The sequence below is a fragment of the Catharus ustulatus genome, chromosome 1 (genome assembly GCF_009819885.2).
Source record: "Catharus ustulatus isolate bCatUst1 chromosome 1, bCatUst1.pri.v2, whole genome shotgun sequence".
Lineage (NCBI taxonomy): Eukaryota > Metazoa > Chordata > Aves > Passeriformes > Turdidae > Catharus > Catharus ustulatus.
The window spans coordinates 19,356,805-19,369,501 of NC_046221.1; the positions used below are offsets into that span (position 1 = coordinate 19,356,805).

The 12,697-nt window shown below is 38.0% G+C and overlaps 1 protein-coding gene across 11 annotated transcripts in view; it reads left to right on the plus strand.

Moving 5' to 3' along the window:
* NEBL (nebulette) overlaps positions 1-12,697 on the plus strand; it is a 268,259-nt gene that overhangs the window by 194,711 nt on the left and 60,851 nt on the right. For 9 of the 11 annotated variants that reach the window (XM_033076761.2, XM_033076734.2, XM_033076752.2 and 6 more), the window contains 4 exons: positions 1,493-1,594; positions 3,190-3,291; positions 9,985-10,092; positions 11,576-11,680. The exons of the other annotated variants lie outside the window; for them this stretch is intronic. In XM_033076761.2, the coding sequence (XP_032932652.1) occupies positions 1,493-1,594; positions 3,190-3,291; positions 9,985-10,092; positions 11,576-11,680 (417 nt within the window). The remainder of the gene's footprint in view (positions 1-1,492; positions 1,595-3,189; positions 3,292-9,984; positions 10,093-11,575; positions 11,681-12,697) is intronic. 11 annotated transcript variants of the gene reach the window in all.

The following is a 12,697-nucleotide window of genomic DNA, read 5'->3' on the forward strand; positions in this document are numbered from 1 at the left end:
TCTTAAAATTAGAGAAAATCTAAACATAACTAAAACAAAAGTTCCAGTGGTTTACACCAGCTGTAAGAATCAACTTTTGTTTTGCATGTATGTGATAATTTGGGCTGAATCCATTGAATCTATTTATTTGTTTCTTTTATTAGTGATTACACTTGTGTATCATGGCAGATTAAAAATTATAAGATCTATTTGTGGGCAGGCAGCCAACAGTGAAGCCTGTTTAGCTTGTCTGCTTAGCTGAAGCCATATGGACACAAAATTACTTTCCTGTTGCATGTAAAATATTTGCCAAAAAGTAAATTTTTTCCTTTTCATGTTGCAATACCATTTCTATGTAGTATATTTGTCCCTGACTGCTGCAGTTTATGAGTTTGTTGCATTGTACCCACAGTGAAACTTTACATTGGAAATAGGAGCAGAGGTTATAATGAGCAACTTCAAGCTAAGAACTTTCTTGCTGGTGAAATACTGTCTTGAGAGGTTAAGTAACTTTGTGAAGCAACAAGAGAAAATGTAAAGATTTCCCATTAAAGGAGGAATTATTATTTTGCTTTCTATTTCCTCTAAACTTTATTTTATATTCTCCAACTTTTGCCTGAAACTTCAATTTGCTGGACACTTTTGAATACCAGTGACAGAACGCCATTAAGAATAATTCAGTAAGACAGCTCTTGGAAATTGGCTTAGATTGGCACATGTGCAAGAGTAGGAAAAAGTTCACAAACCTTGAAGTGGGAAAAGAGGGATAACTTGTGCAGTTCTATAATGTCCCCGATTTCTCTGCTGTTCCCATGATTGCTTTGCTAAATGGAGAATGTTTGGACTCTTGTCTGTGGTTGAGCCTTCTGGCCAAAGTTTTCTGAGCCCATTAATTATGGTAGTGGGTTTTGCACAAGCAGAAAGAGCCAGTTGTGTGCTCAGCAGGCTGGAACACTCAGCCTTCTTGTTCCCATGGTTGTGCAAAGAAGCAAAAAAGCGATGTTGTGGAGATGCTGAGGTGGAGTTGTATCAATGAGTTACATACAAGCTACGTGTCTGTCTAGTACTGAGAAAGAAACAATGACAGAATCACAGTTTCTCTTCAGTGTAGCTGCAATCTGCTGGGCTGCAGTACTCAGTATCAAAGCAGGGGTTGGTTTATATTAAAAGTAGGCACAACAAAGGAAAATAAAACTTTACTCTTAGAAGTACTCTAAAATTTTGTGATAAAACTTAATATTTGTGTCTTTGCAATGCTTTAATTTTCCACTATGATTCTAAGCAAAACCATTTTTCTTTTTCAAATTGTATTTTATGCTTCTGAATTTGTTCCTTATCGTGTTACCTTGTGTGTAGGTCTTACCTTACAATCCCTGTCAAGCAGAACTCTGTTGGAATAAATTAGATGGAGTTCTAGTTAGTTTGATGTCTGATTTGACAGGTCATTCAAAGCTTATTTATATAATTCAAACTTTATTGTTTATTTTAAACAAAACTGTGTTTTCTTTGACAGGTATCCTATAAGAAAGATATGCAAGATACTCATAGGTACACAGAAGTGCTGAACAGACCAGACATAAAGAAAGCAACTGAGATAACAAAGATAATAAGTGATGTATGTTCTCCTTTTACTCTCTATTTTTTTAGACATGTAATTGTTTTATTCCAATTTTGATAAGTTGCTGGAATTCTCAAATGCCTTGAATAGAAAACCTGCACCCCCAAACCTGCTAAGGAGATTTGATTAAAAGAAATCTGAACATAACCAAAACAAGCCAGTCTTGCCTGGCAGGCTAGTAAGGTGTGGGTTTCTCCTTTTTAGATATTGACAGCATGATCTTTGCAATTATTGGTAATGTAAAGACAACATGAAAATTGCTAAAGCTAGATTTTGTTTCAGCTTTATTATGATAACCATTCTCAGGATAAGTCATGTGCTTGTATGCTATACTGCACTTCAAAAGACATCCCAAACCTTTTTTTGCCTAGGTGTGAGAGAAGATGGCATCCCAGGATACCTCTTCCTTTCCCCATCTCAGCCAGCAGTGACAGGAAAATGCAATTCCCTGCTGTCCTTCCAAGACCTGTGCAGAAGCTACTTTTTTCATGGGGGTTCTCCTCCCTAAATTTCCCTGTAAAATTCTTTGCCCTTCCACTGTGACCTTGGTAAGGGACAGGTGAAGGAGCAGTTCCAGAAGCAGCAGTGTGCGATGCAGTTTAGTATTTTATTGTAGACAAGTCAAACAATATAATACTGAATATGCAATGTAATACTAAAAGCCCTGTGTTAAGTTTTTAAGTAATTGATTAAATTGTGAGACTGACTAGACACATTTGGAGAGACAGATTCAAGAGATTGAAATTCACCTTTCAATATTCAAGACTTTTTGTTAACCAAGAACTACTACTAAGTGTAATGTTCAACATGCAAATTTACTAATTGCTGTTCAAGTGCTCTTAGAGTGGCTTTGGGACTTTTATTTCTCCCAGTCTGTTCTTATGATGTGTCCTTGCAGATTCATAATGCTTGAGTAATGCAAGAAGACTATTTTAGGCAATGGGTAATTTAGTTTGTGGTATTGCAAAGCACCTATTGTTGATTCATCTGTGTATTTTTCTAATGCATTGTGGGAAAAAATTGCAGCAATTTGCATGGGAGGCAGTTCAGCTGGAGAGATCACATAACATTAACCTTGGGGGACTAATTCAGCTCTGTGACACCAGTGCAGTCTCACTGACATCCAGCAAGACCGCAGTGGTAAAACTGAGAGTGGAATTTGACCTTACAGTTCAAAAAAGTTGCCCCTCAGACTAGTTTTGTTTCAAGACTACTTTCAGCTGCTGCAAATAATCTTACGTTAACTGTAGACACTGTCATAAGAAATGCTGAGCCACTGTAACTCATTCTGCCTTGATCGGGAGGACAATGTTTCTCTGGCTTAAGCTGGGCATTTGGTTAAAATTGAATTTTGTGAATGCTGCACATTGTGTTTTATAATTAATAAATATTATATTGTTAAGGAGCTGAACCCTGAGAAGGGCTTTAGTCAGAGCTGATTAGAGCAGCAGTGTCGATGCAGACCATTGTGTGAGTTTTTCTACTAGCTTGAATGCTTCCATTTCTCTTGATAAAACAAATCCAAACAATTTATTAGTGATTCATATCCCCTCCCCCCTCTTTTTTCTTTTTTTTTTTTTTTTTTCCTTAAGGCTAAGTACAAGAAAGGAAGGGAAGAACTGAATAAGGAGTCTGCTGTTCTTGGAAGACCTGATTTTGAACATGCTAAAGGAGTTTCAAAACTTTTCAGCCAAGTAAGATTCTCCATCATTTTATAATGATTTCATCCAAATATCTCATTCCTAGTAATGAAAAGAAATACTTGGATTTTCAGATAATTATCTCTAATGGCCTTGAAGATTATGTTCTCAAACTTTTCATATAGTATTGCAATGACTGGTAAATTTTGGATTCTTGGGAAGCCAAATACACATTTTGAAGCAAAAATATGATGAACTTTGACTACAACTTGTCTCTCATGGAGATGGTGTATATTTATACAGATTTTCTAGGATTTCTAAAATATTAACTGTATGTAATTTAGAGGCAAATTTTGCTCCTCATTCAGTTTGAGGGGATTAATCCCTCTGAAGTAACTGAGGTCTTTTGTGTAGCTGCTTGCTAATGTGAGTAATGGGATCTGAATTTGGCCTGACATGTAAACCACCCGCCTTCCTTCCCCCTGAAACTGAACCTTTTATGTACTACTGTTATATATTAACCTAAAAAAAAAAAAAAAGAAAAGAAGAAAAATTATTTTAGTCCTTAGCTAAAAAGGAATCTGGAATAGAAATATTCCCTCTTCCTCTTGCAATTTTTTGCTCACAATATGTACACATAAGACTCTACTACAGATCATCCTGACATTGTGAGAACAGATTTTTCCCTTTTCACTGCTGATTTGTTTATGTTTTTTGTTTTGGTGGGGTTTTTTCTCTTTTTTTCCTATTTTTTTTTCCCTTTCTTTTTTTCTTTCCTCCCCTTTTTTTTTTTTTTTTTTTGTCTGAAGTAGTTCTTTAACAGTGCCTTGCATAATCCTTGCTAGTAATCCTGTCCAGGTATCTTTGGAGCTTTTGAAAACTGAAGAACTGCACTTCTGTAAGAGGAGGATAGTGCCCTTTGATTGAAGAAGGCTGTGTCAGGCTTCCCAGAGCCAAAAAACTTCTCAGGTGTAAATAGTGTATATACTAGGACAGACTCAGCATTGGTGATATGTAAAAATCTGTGTGATTGGCCAGATACTAAATGTCCTCCCTACAACTAGAATAAAATGAGAATTATGCCATAGAGAATGAGCTGGAAAACAGTGCAGTGCCTGCAGGAGGTAGAGCTCCTTTTGCTGTTGTCCTTAGATACCTGCTGCATGATTTCCTGTTTCACACCATTGTAAACTTTGAAGCATTACACAAAGAGAAAAAGAAGGAAATAAATGGTTTTTATTGCTTTGTTGGTGATGTGCTCAGAATCAAAATGAGTTTGTGGTTTTCAAACAGATTTCTGTCTTCTGTTTTATAATGGATCATGTTCTCATTTCTCTGCTGATGGGCAAGTCTGCTAAGAGATTATTTTGTGTTTAGCATTGTGTAGGCTTGGAAGTCAGCCTGTACTTTCTAGAGAGAGCCAGTGTGATGCTGCTCAGACCTGAGTGTCACTTACAGGAAATGGGACTTTCATTAAGCAAACATGTCCAATGGTTTTTAAAAGGGTCCATATCTAAATATAGCGTGTAATGTCCTTTATAAGTACTCACTGGCCTACACACTCCTGTCCTTGCAGCTGCCTGTTTTTGCCAACGAGACCAAACTGCACCCCTTTTCCAATAGCCCTCTCCATCTTCTCAAGCCTGGCACCCATGAGATTGTGGCCAACAATCACAAGTGAAAAATATCAGCTGGATCGTGGGGGCCTGTAGGCTGATGAGCCAGCTACATGGAAGACCTCATCAATGTACTTTTCATCTCATTTTTATTAGATGTGCTTTTTATTGTGGACAATGCAAGCTGCATCTGCAAATGCTTTATAATAGGGACTCCTCATTGCCAGGAACTGGGATGGCAGCAGTTCCAGCTGAGATCCTTCTGTGGAAGGCAGCATATACTGTGCAATTTGAACTTCTTTAGAGAGTCCAAATAGTGCAGAAGGTGTGACAGGAAGGGAGAAGTTGATAAAATGTGTTGGTTTATTTGTAAAGAATTTACTAAACCTTAGGGGTCCAAACTCTGCAGTCCCTGGCCCTGGATCCAAGTTTTGATCCCTTCTTGTCTTGTCCTCTCCTCAGTCTTTGCTGCTGTGGCTGCTTGCAGTGTGTGTGAGGGCGGCTGTGCTTTCAGAAAAGGAGGCAATGCCTCACCCTGACACTGCCTGCAGCGTGGAGGGTGCAAATACTGGGCAGCTCTCAGCAGCAGGGAGGTGCACTCAGCAATTCCCCCATGTCCTCTGAAGGGAAGGCAGTGGCCTAATGTTCTTATATATTATTTGAATCATTATAACACTTAGACACACTAATCATAAATCAAGAGCACAGAAAAAGGAAGATGACCCCTGTGTCCAAAGAGCAGGGTGGTGGGGCAGGATGAGGAATGCACCTGTGCTGGAGGAGAGAAAGAGATTTAAATATGGGTCAGTCATGTCAGTCCTCTTCATGCAAGGATCATGGAACAGGCTTGCAACACTTACAAGATTTAAAAAAGAGTAAAGTTAATGATCTCTTTATTGTCTCCAGACTTTCTGGCTTTTAGAGTTTCCATTTGTTTCTCAGAAAATGGGAAGATCATAAACTTTTTGCGCTGAAAGTTGATAATCTCCCTTAATTGCATGAATCTATAAGCTGCGACATGCAGAGAAATATTACTTATTTGACCCTCATAGTAAATTTGCAAAGTTGACAATTCTGATGGATGTAATGGGAAGAGAAGATGATAACATGTTTTAATGTGGTGCATATGGGTAGGTAATTTAGGGAGTATAGAGAACAGGAGCAAGAAGAGGTCAGGCAGTGTGGGTGTAACGAAGGGAGAAAGCAATCAAGGCAAGCAGGAAAGCAAACAAAGCGAAGAAAATAGTGTTAATGTTTGACTGGCACTCAAGGCTCTACAGAAATCACTCTTTTCTCTCTCTCCTTTCTTTCCTTTTTTATTTTTTATTTAACAAAGCTTTTGACAACAACAGCAGCAAAAATAATAGCTCCCAGAACTAGTATATTTACCCACAGCATGTGGTAACCCTTTTCTGTTGATTTTAAATGAAATTTAAAACAGAAACTGTGTTAGCCCTTGTGAAAACATGAAGCTTGTCAATTTGCCGAGTGTGCATTGTATAATTTGGGCTATTTTTTTAATATTTTTTTTTATTATTAAAACAAGCTCTTGTTCATGCCCTCTTTATGTTTTTTCAATGCATTTTATTAGCTTTTTCAAAGTGCTGCTGATATGAAGTATTCCTCTTATGGTATTCAGTAATTGGTTTTAAGACAAATAATTTTTGATATTTATATTTGTTGCTGAATCTGGTACTTATTGTTTTAGGGATAAAATTGTTAGAGGCAGAATGTTTTTCAAAATGCACCTTCTCTGAGATTTTCAGTAATAACCTAGAGAACCTAGGATTTTCTCAATCTTTCTTTGCTTTAAACTCTGCTAGTGCTTTTAGCAATGGGTGTTTCAATTTTGCTCTTTGTTTATGCTACATTTCCTTCAATATATATGTGCTTTGACAGGTTTTTTCCTTTTTTAAGATGTTTTCATATGGTCATGAGGAAATGCTTTAGCTGCAAGTGTCTGCTTCATCATGGGATCCCAGTGGTTGAATGATTCAATTTTTGTAGTTTCTTTGTAAATCTGAACAGTGGGTGATGTCATCCACTTCTGAAACTGAACACTCCCTGTGTGAACAGCTTTGAACTACAGATTTGATTTAGGAATGTTGCTGCTAAGCTTCAAAAGACACTGCTCTGTCCAGCTGCAATTCTGACTTTTATAGGTTTTGTGCAAGGCCGATGAGAAGTTTGTTTATCCAGGCCTTATTTAATTCCAGTTTGGTTTTTCAGGGACATTGTTGTGTTAAAAGCCTGCAGAGTCTGCTCTTTCTTAAGCAGTCTTTAGAGAGCAACAACCACACATTTCTTTTAAATTAACCCCTGCTATATAATCTCTAAAAAAATAAACAAACTTAATACTTTAATGAAGATGGTAAATAAGTAACCATCCTTTTAAGCCCTCATTAAAGTAAAGCTCTTGGTTAATGATGAAATTTGTAGATAAGTGTCCACTGACAACTGTCAATTCTGCTCCCACTTGTTTGCTCTTCCACCACATTATAGCCTTGCTAAGACCTCCCCACTTCAGATGGTTTAGAAATCATATGAGATATTTTTCTTCCTTCTTTTTATTCAGAACTCTTTCTCTCAGGCATGTTTCCTCTCTTTAAACTGCACTCACCCTGTTCAAAAGGAAGATGAATACTGTGTGCTTTCCTTCCCCCATGACTCATCCATGGGCTTGCTCTTCTTTCTTCACTCTCTCCCACCCCACGCTTCCTTTCAAAAGGGAGAAAGAACCAGAAAAATGTTGATAAAAGAGGAAGTGTATATCTATGTAGCTTTCAATGCCACAAATCCCCTATGACAGGTCAGTTAAAGGACTGCTGGAAGTGCTCTGGAGACACTGCCAGGGTTGTCTGACATTACTGAGAGTGCTCTGCTGTGCCGCAGAGTTCCCCGTGCGATGGGGAGGGGAGCAGAGGCCATGAGCTGAGCAGGCAGGGCAGCCTGCAGGGCCTGGAGCTGCCAGACAGCCCTACTGCAACCAGAACATTTACAGGCACCTTGGCTGGGGGGCTCCTTTCATTTTGGGACCCTCCTGCACACCAGGACACGGGGCCCTGTGAATGCTGGGTTTGCTGGTCCCCCCTCTGTCCTTCAGGGGCATCAATGTGATCTGAAGTGACATTAAACAGGATCTATTACTGGAACCTCTAGATTGAAATGTATTGCTAATTTTTTTTTAAAAATGATGATATGAAATGGCTGCAGCTGAAGATGGCAAGCCAGTTGTGAGGAGAGGTCCCTTTGGCACCAACACTTTCCCACTTAACAAGAATTTCAAGTAGCCTGTTGTGCATTTGGTGCGTGTGCACTGTTCGTGGCCATTTGTTGGCCAGGAGAAGGCAGCCTGCAGTAGTTGGATATTTAAAGTCTTACACTTGGTGTTGTGGTATGGGTAAAGGAGTAAAAGACAGTTTTGCTCACCCTGCTGACTTGATCTCTGGCTTTTTGACTGACATATTACAGCACTGCCTGATTTTCATTAGAAGATAAGTTTTGGATACACCTTGTAAGAGAGAAAAGCCCTCTGGTTTATTCCTTCACTGCTTGTACAGAGCATGGATTTGCCTTTGTCTTTGTATTCAGATACATGCTTTTTGCACTTGATCCAATGCCAAGGCAAATATCAAACAATATAAACCAGATGAATCTACCAGAAGGCAATAGATACCCTCTTCTACTGTTAATGTGAAAGATTATGAAGTTCATCATGTGTTCGGATAAAATTTCTCTTTAAAAATAGCAATGTTTTAGAATTTCCTTGCTTAGAAAAAATTACCTAAGTGCTGGAATATTAATGTAGTGCCTGAACATATATGGCTAGTTCCTGCTTTTGTGGCTTAGTTTTGGTTTCTTGTTATCCTGATTAATGAAATAGTGGGCATTGTGGCTAAAGATAATGAGGCTGTGTGAGCTAAATCGTGTTGAGGGTCTGTTGAGGCAAGGAAGAACTAGAAAGGAAAAAAAAACCCTCTTCCCATAACTAAGTCTGAGAAAAAAAAATTGAAAATTGTTTGAGGTGGATTAACCACTTTATCAGGCATTCATGTGGGAATAGAGAAAAAAGGAGTAGGGAAAAATCCATGTATTTATTTAGTGCAGAGCGTGGTAAATTATAATGGATGTTGCATAGGCTCAGATATCAGGTGTCTGCCTAACATTCATGAAAGCAGCATAATTCAGACTGAACTTTATTCTCCTCCATTATGCCCAGCTGTTGGAAAAAAGCAGACATGTGTGCAGTCTCCAGATGTTTGATGATCACTCACAAAGGGGGCAAAGGACGGAGATATGTTATTTGTTTAATTTCATATTTTCAGATTCTGAATTCAGTTTTCTGGGATGTTTTATGGAATTTTTGTGATTTATTTACTTTTAATGCTATTGTGTCCATATTTATGTACTGCTTATTTCCTCTTACATGTATTGTCATTCCCCCTTTTTCTTTTGAATGAGAAGAAAAGATGGTCAAAGTGGTGGCAGGCAGTCATTTAATTATGCTTTCTAGCACTGTAATGAGGTGGACATTATCCCCAAGAAAGGACTGTACTACAGAGGGATTCCTCTGTGCCCCATGGGAAATTTCTGGCAGAATTAAAAATAGACCTGGCAGTTCTGGTGGCAGTCTAGCATGATGGGAGTGACACGTGGACCTGGTGGTGTGAAGTTTGATTCTGACTTCTCACCTTCAAGTGGTTGAAAAATTTAAAAGTGATTTGTTTTACAAATTTTACAATTTATTCACCTTAGACTTTTTTTGTTAAAACACAATTTTGATGTTAATTATGAATCAAATGATTCTCAGTGAATAGATTATTATTGCTAGTCAAACAGTTCTATTTTATTTGATTACTCATGTGAGTCATATGGTTTTGTTTCTGTTTTATAAAACCTTCAGTACCAGTAATCATATATTATAACCTTAAATTTTTAGTAAAATTCAGATACATAAAACTTTGAAACCAACACAAGACTGTCACAGGTGTGGGTAAACTGAGCTTCTTTAAACTTTGTGTAAAGATTTATGAATAAAGCAATTGCATTTAATAAGCTTCTTTGTAGTCTGAATTCTCTGCCTTTTTAAAGTGCTGCATGTTAATATTAGACATGTTTGTTCTGGTGAAAGGTAAAATACAAAGAGAAGTTCAGTAAGGAAATGAAGAGTCACCAGTACAATCCTCTTGACAGTGCTTCCTTCAAGCAAGCACAGATTGCATCCATCTTGGCAAGTAATGTAAGTTAATTGGCTTTTTTTCTACATGCATTTACATCCTGAATAAACTTTGTTCTCAAGTAGAATTTCTTTTTTCATCTTTTGAATTCCTCTGAGCTACAGTCTCTGCTATTACTGTGTATAGCAGGTACAGCATGTTTCCTCTACTTTTGACAATGGACCTGAACAGTTTTTCATAACCATTTTAGATGAGATTTGACTTGCTTAATTTTGTGTGTCAAAAGGTATGACCTCTTACACTGAGCTAATTGCCTTGTACTTGGTCCCTTTCTGTTCAGGAAAGAAATAAACAGGTCTAGAGGCCAATTCTTCTCAGTTGTTAGAGGTGCCTGTCTTTAGAGGAGCAAAGTACTGTCTTCTCTGCAGTGGTTATAGAAAGAACTTACATGAACAGTTCAGGTTTGGATGTCTGTATTTCAGGCTTCATTCTTCTGACTGATCTTCTCAATGGTATTACAAAATACAGCAGTCACTAGGTTCAGCAGTGGGTGTCTGCTGCTGGAGCCAGACTGGAGAAAACATCTGTATTGAGTGATGATTGGGATCATTTTGGGATGTTGTCTTTAAAAGTGTGTCTAATGCTAAAAGTGTGATCTCTTCCTTGAGACTGTGATCCCAGATAGCCAAAAGACTTCATTCTGTAGTCCAACATTTCTGAAGTGTGAGATACCATGCAATGGGAACAGGAAAGACTGGCTCTGGGAAGGGTACAGAAGATTACGTAATTATTTCCAAAATCTAAATGTGTAGTAAAACATTAGTTGAAGCAGTTATTATAAGAAATGGGCAAATTGAAGAACATGATACATATATGAAGACGACTAAAGTCCTCTTATCCAAGATAGGTAAGGTAACTAGTTTTCTTCCTGTACAATTGGGCATACAGGTCTCAGAAGTATGGAAAATTCTAGTGTAGGCTGATAGGAAGATACTTTCTGCTGCTTCATTAAGTGATTATCTTTTGCCCTAGGTCACCATATTATTTATATTTGTTGCAAGCAATCTAAATTGCCTAAAAGGAGCGCTTCACTTTAACTGCTATATATCAAACTTTTAAATTGGATGGTGTAATTTCTGAAGCAGGGAGAAAAAATAAGCATTAAAGGTATTTAAAATGAATAGACCAGAAGCATTCAGGAAGATGCTCTTGATTTAAGTGGGAGGTGGGAAGGGAGGGGAGACGAAAAAAGAAGAAAATTAATTCTAACCTGAAAAGTCATTACAAAGTGTGATTTTGTTGTAAGTGTCCTTTTTCTGGAGGAAAATTTTGAGTAGTTCCTAAGTACTTACTCAGCAGAATGAGTACTGTGTGTTGTTCTTTCCTTTTCTTTGAAATAATAGTAGATGACCACCATCTAGTGGCTGGGAGAGATTGTTCAGGCAAGCACTTAATGTCTTCCCTTTCTGAATGGTCCCACTGTCATGCAGAGCTGTGAGTTACTTTATTAATCTTTAGTTTGCATAATCTGAATTCTCTTTCCAGGTGAACTACAAGAAAGATTTAGAAAGCCTGCATGATCCAGCATCTGATCTACCAAACCTGCTGCATTTAAACCATGCTTTAAATATCAGCAAAACACAGAGTGATGTAAGTTACCTTTTTGAGAATGACCTGAAAAATAAATCTAGTAAGGAATGTACTGTGTAGACATTATTGCTCTCATATGTTGTGGGCAATAGTGTTGTAACTGTAGTAGATGAGGGTGTAATGAAGAAAAAAGGGTTTTTATGAAGACATATTTCAGTTATTAGAACAGATAATGTATACTGTGGAAGAATCACACAGACTTCTGATATTGAGTGTTTCTTTTCGTGTATCTGAAACATTGTTTTTTCTTTTTTCTAAGACCTAAAATACTTCTTTCCTTGCAAATCTCATTTTGTCTAAGATCTAGCTTTTATCTGCAAGTCTCTGTACAGAAGTGACCATTATGCTAGTTTAATATTTGGACTTTTTAAATGGACAGCCTCAGGAGTGTTAGTTTACTTTTGGGCTTTCCCCTCCTAATCATCTGAGTCTTCCTACACTGGGTGAGATAATAGGCACATTCTGCATTCTGCCACATAGCAAGACATGGCCCTTGATGGGACAGGTGGTCTGACACATGATGTTGGTGGGGGTTGAAATAGGAAGGAGGAGCTGGGACACCCCTGGCTCCTGTGCCATGATGAAGGCTCTTTCCCACTCCAAGAGCACCTATGCTGCATGTGTGGTGTGTGTAGGCTGGTTAGCTGCACTTGTCATCTTTACTTCAGAAAACACAGCAGAACTGGTGTGGAGAAGCACGAGGCGGTGGTGTTGGGAAGGAAGGTTGCTCAATGGTTGACAGAAATTGAGTGTTTCACAGACAATTAACTCTAATGAGTAGGAGCATCCTGGGTCATCTTTTGAGTCAGTGTCTCACTCCCTCTGTGAAGCTAACACTGATTATCCCCTTTTGTATGAGTAATAAAAGAGTTTGAGTCTTTTTCCTCCTGCATTCTTCATGCATGTTTTGACCCAAATCTGGTTTCCTTCTAGTGTATGGTAAGATTGGCAGTCTTTTTGCTGATTAAACGAACACCCTCAGAATGGACTTCATCAATTTATCATCTTTGCTCTAAG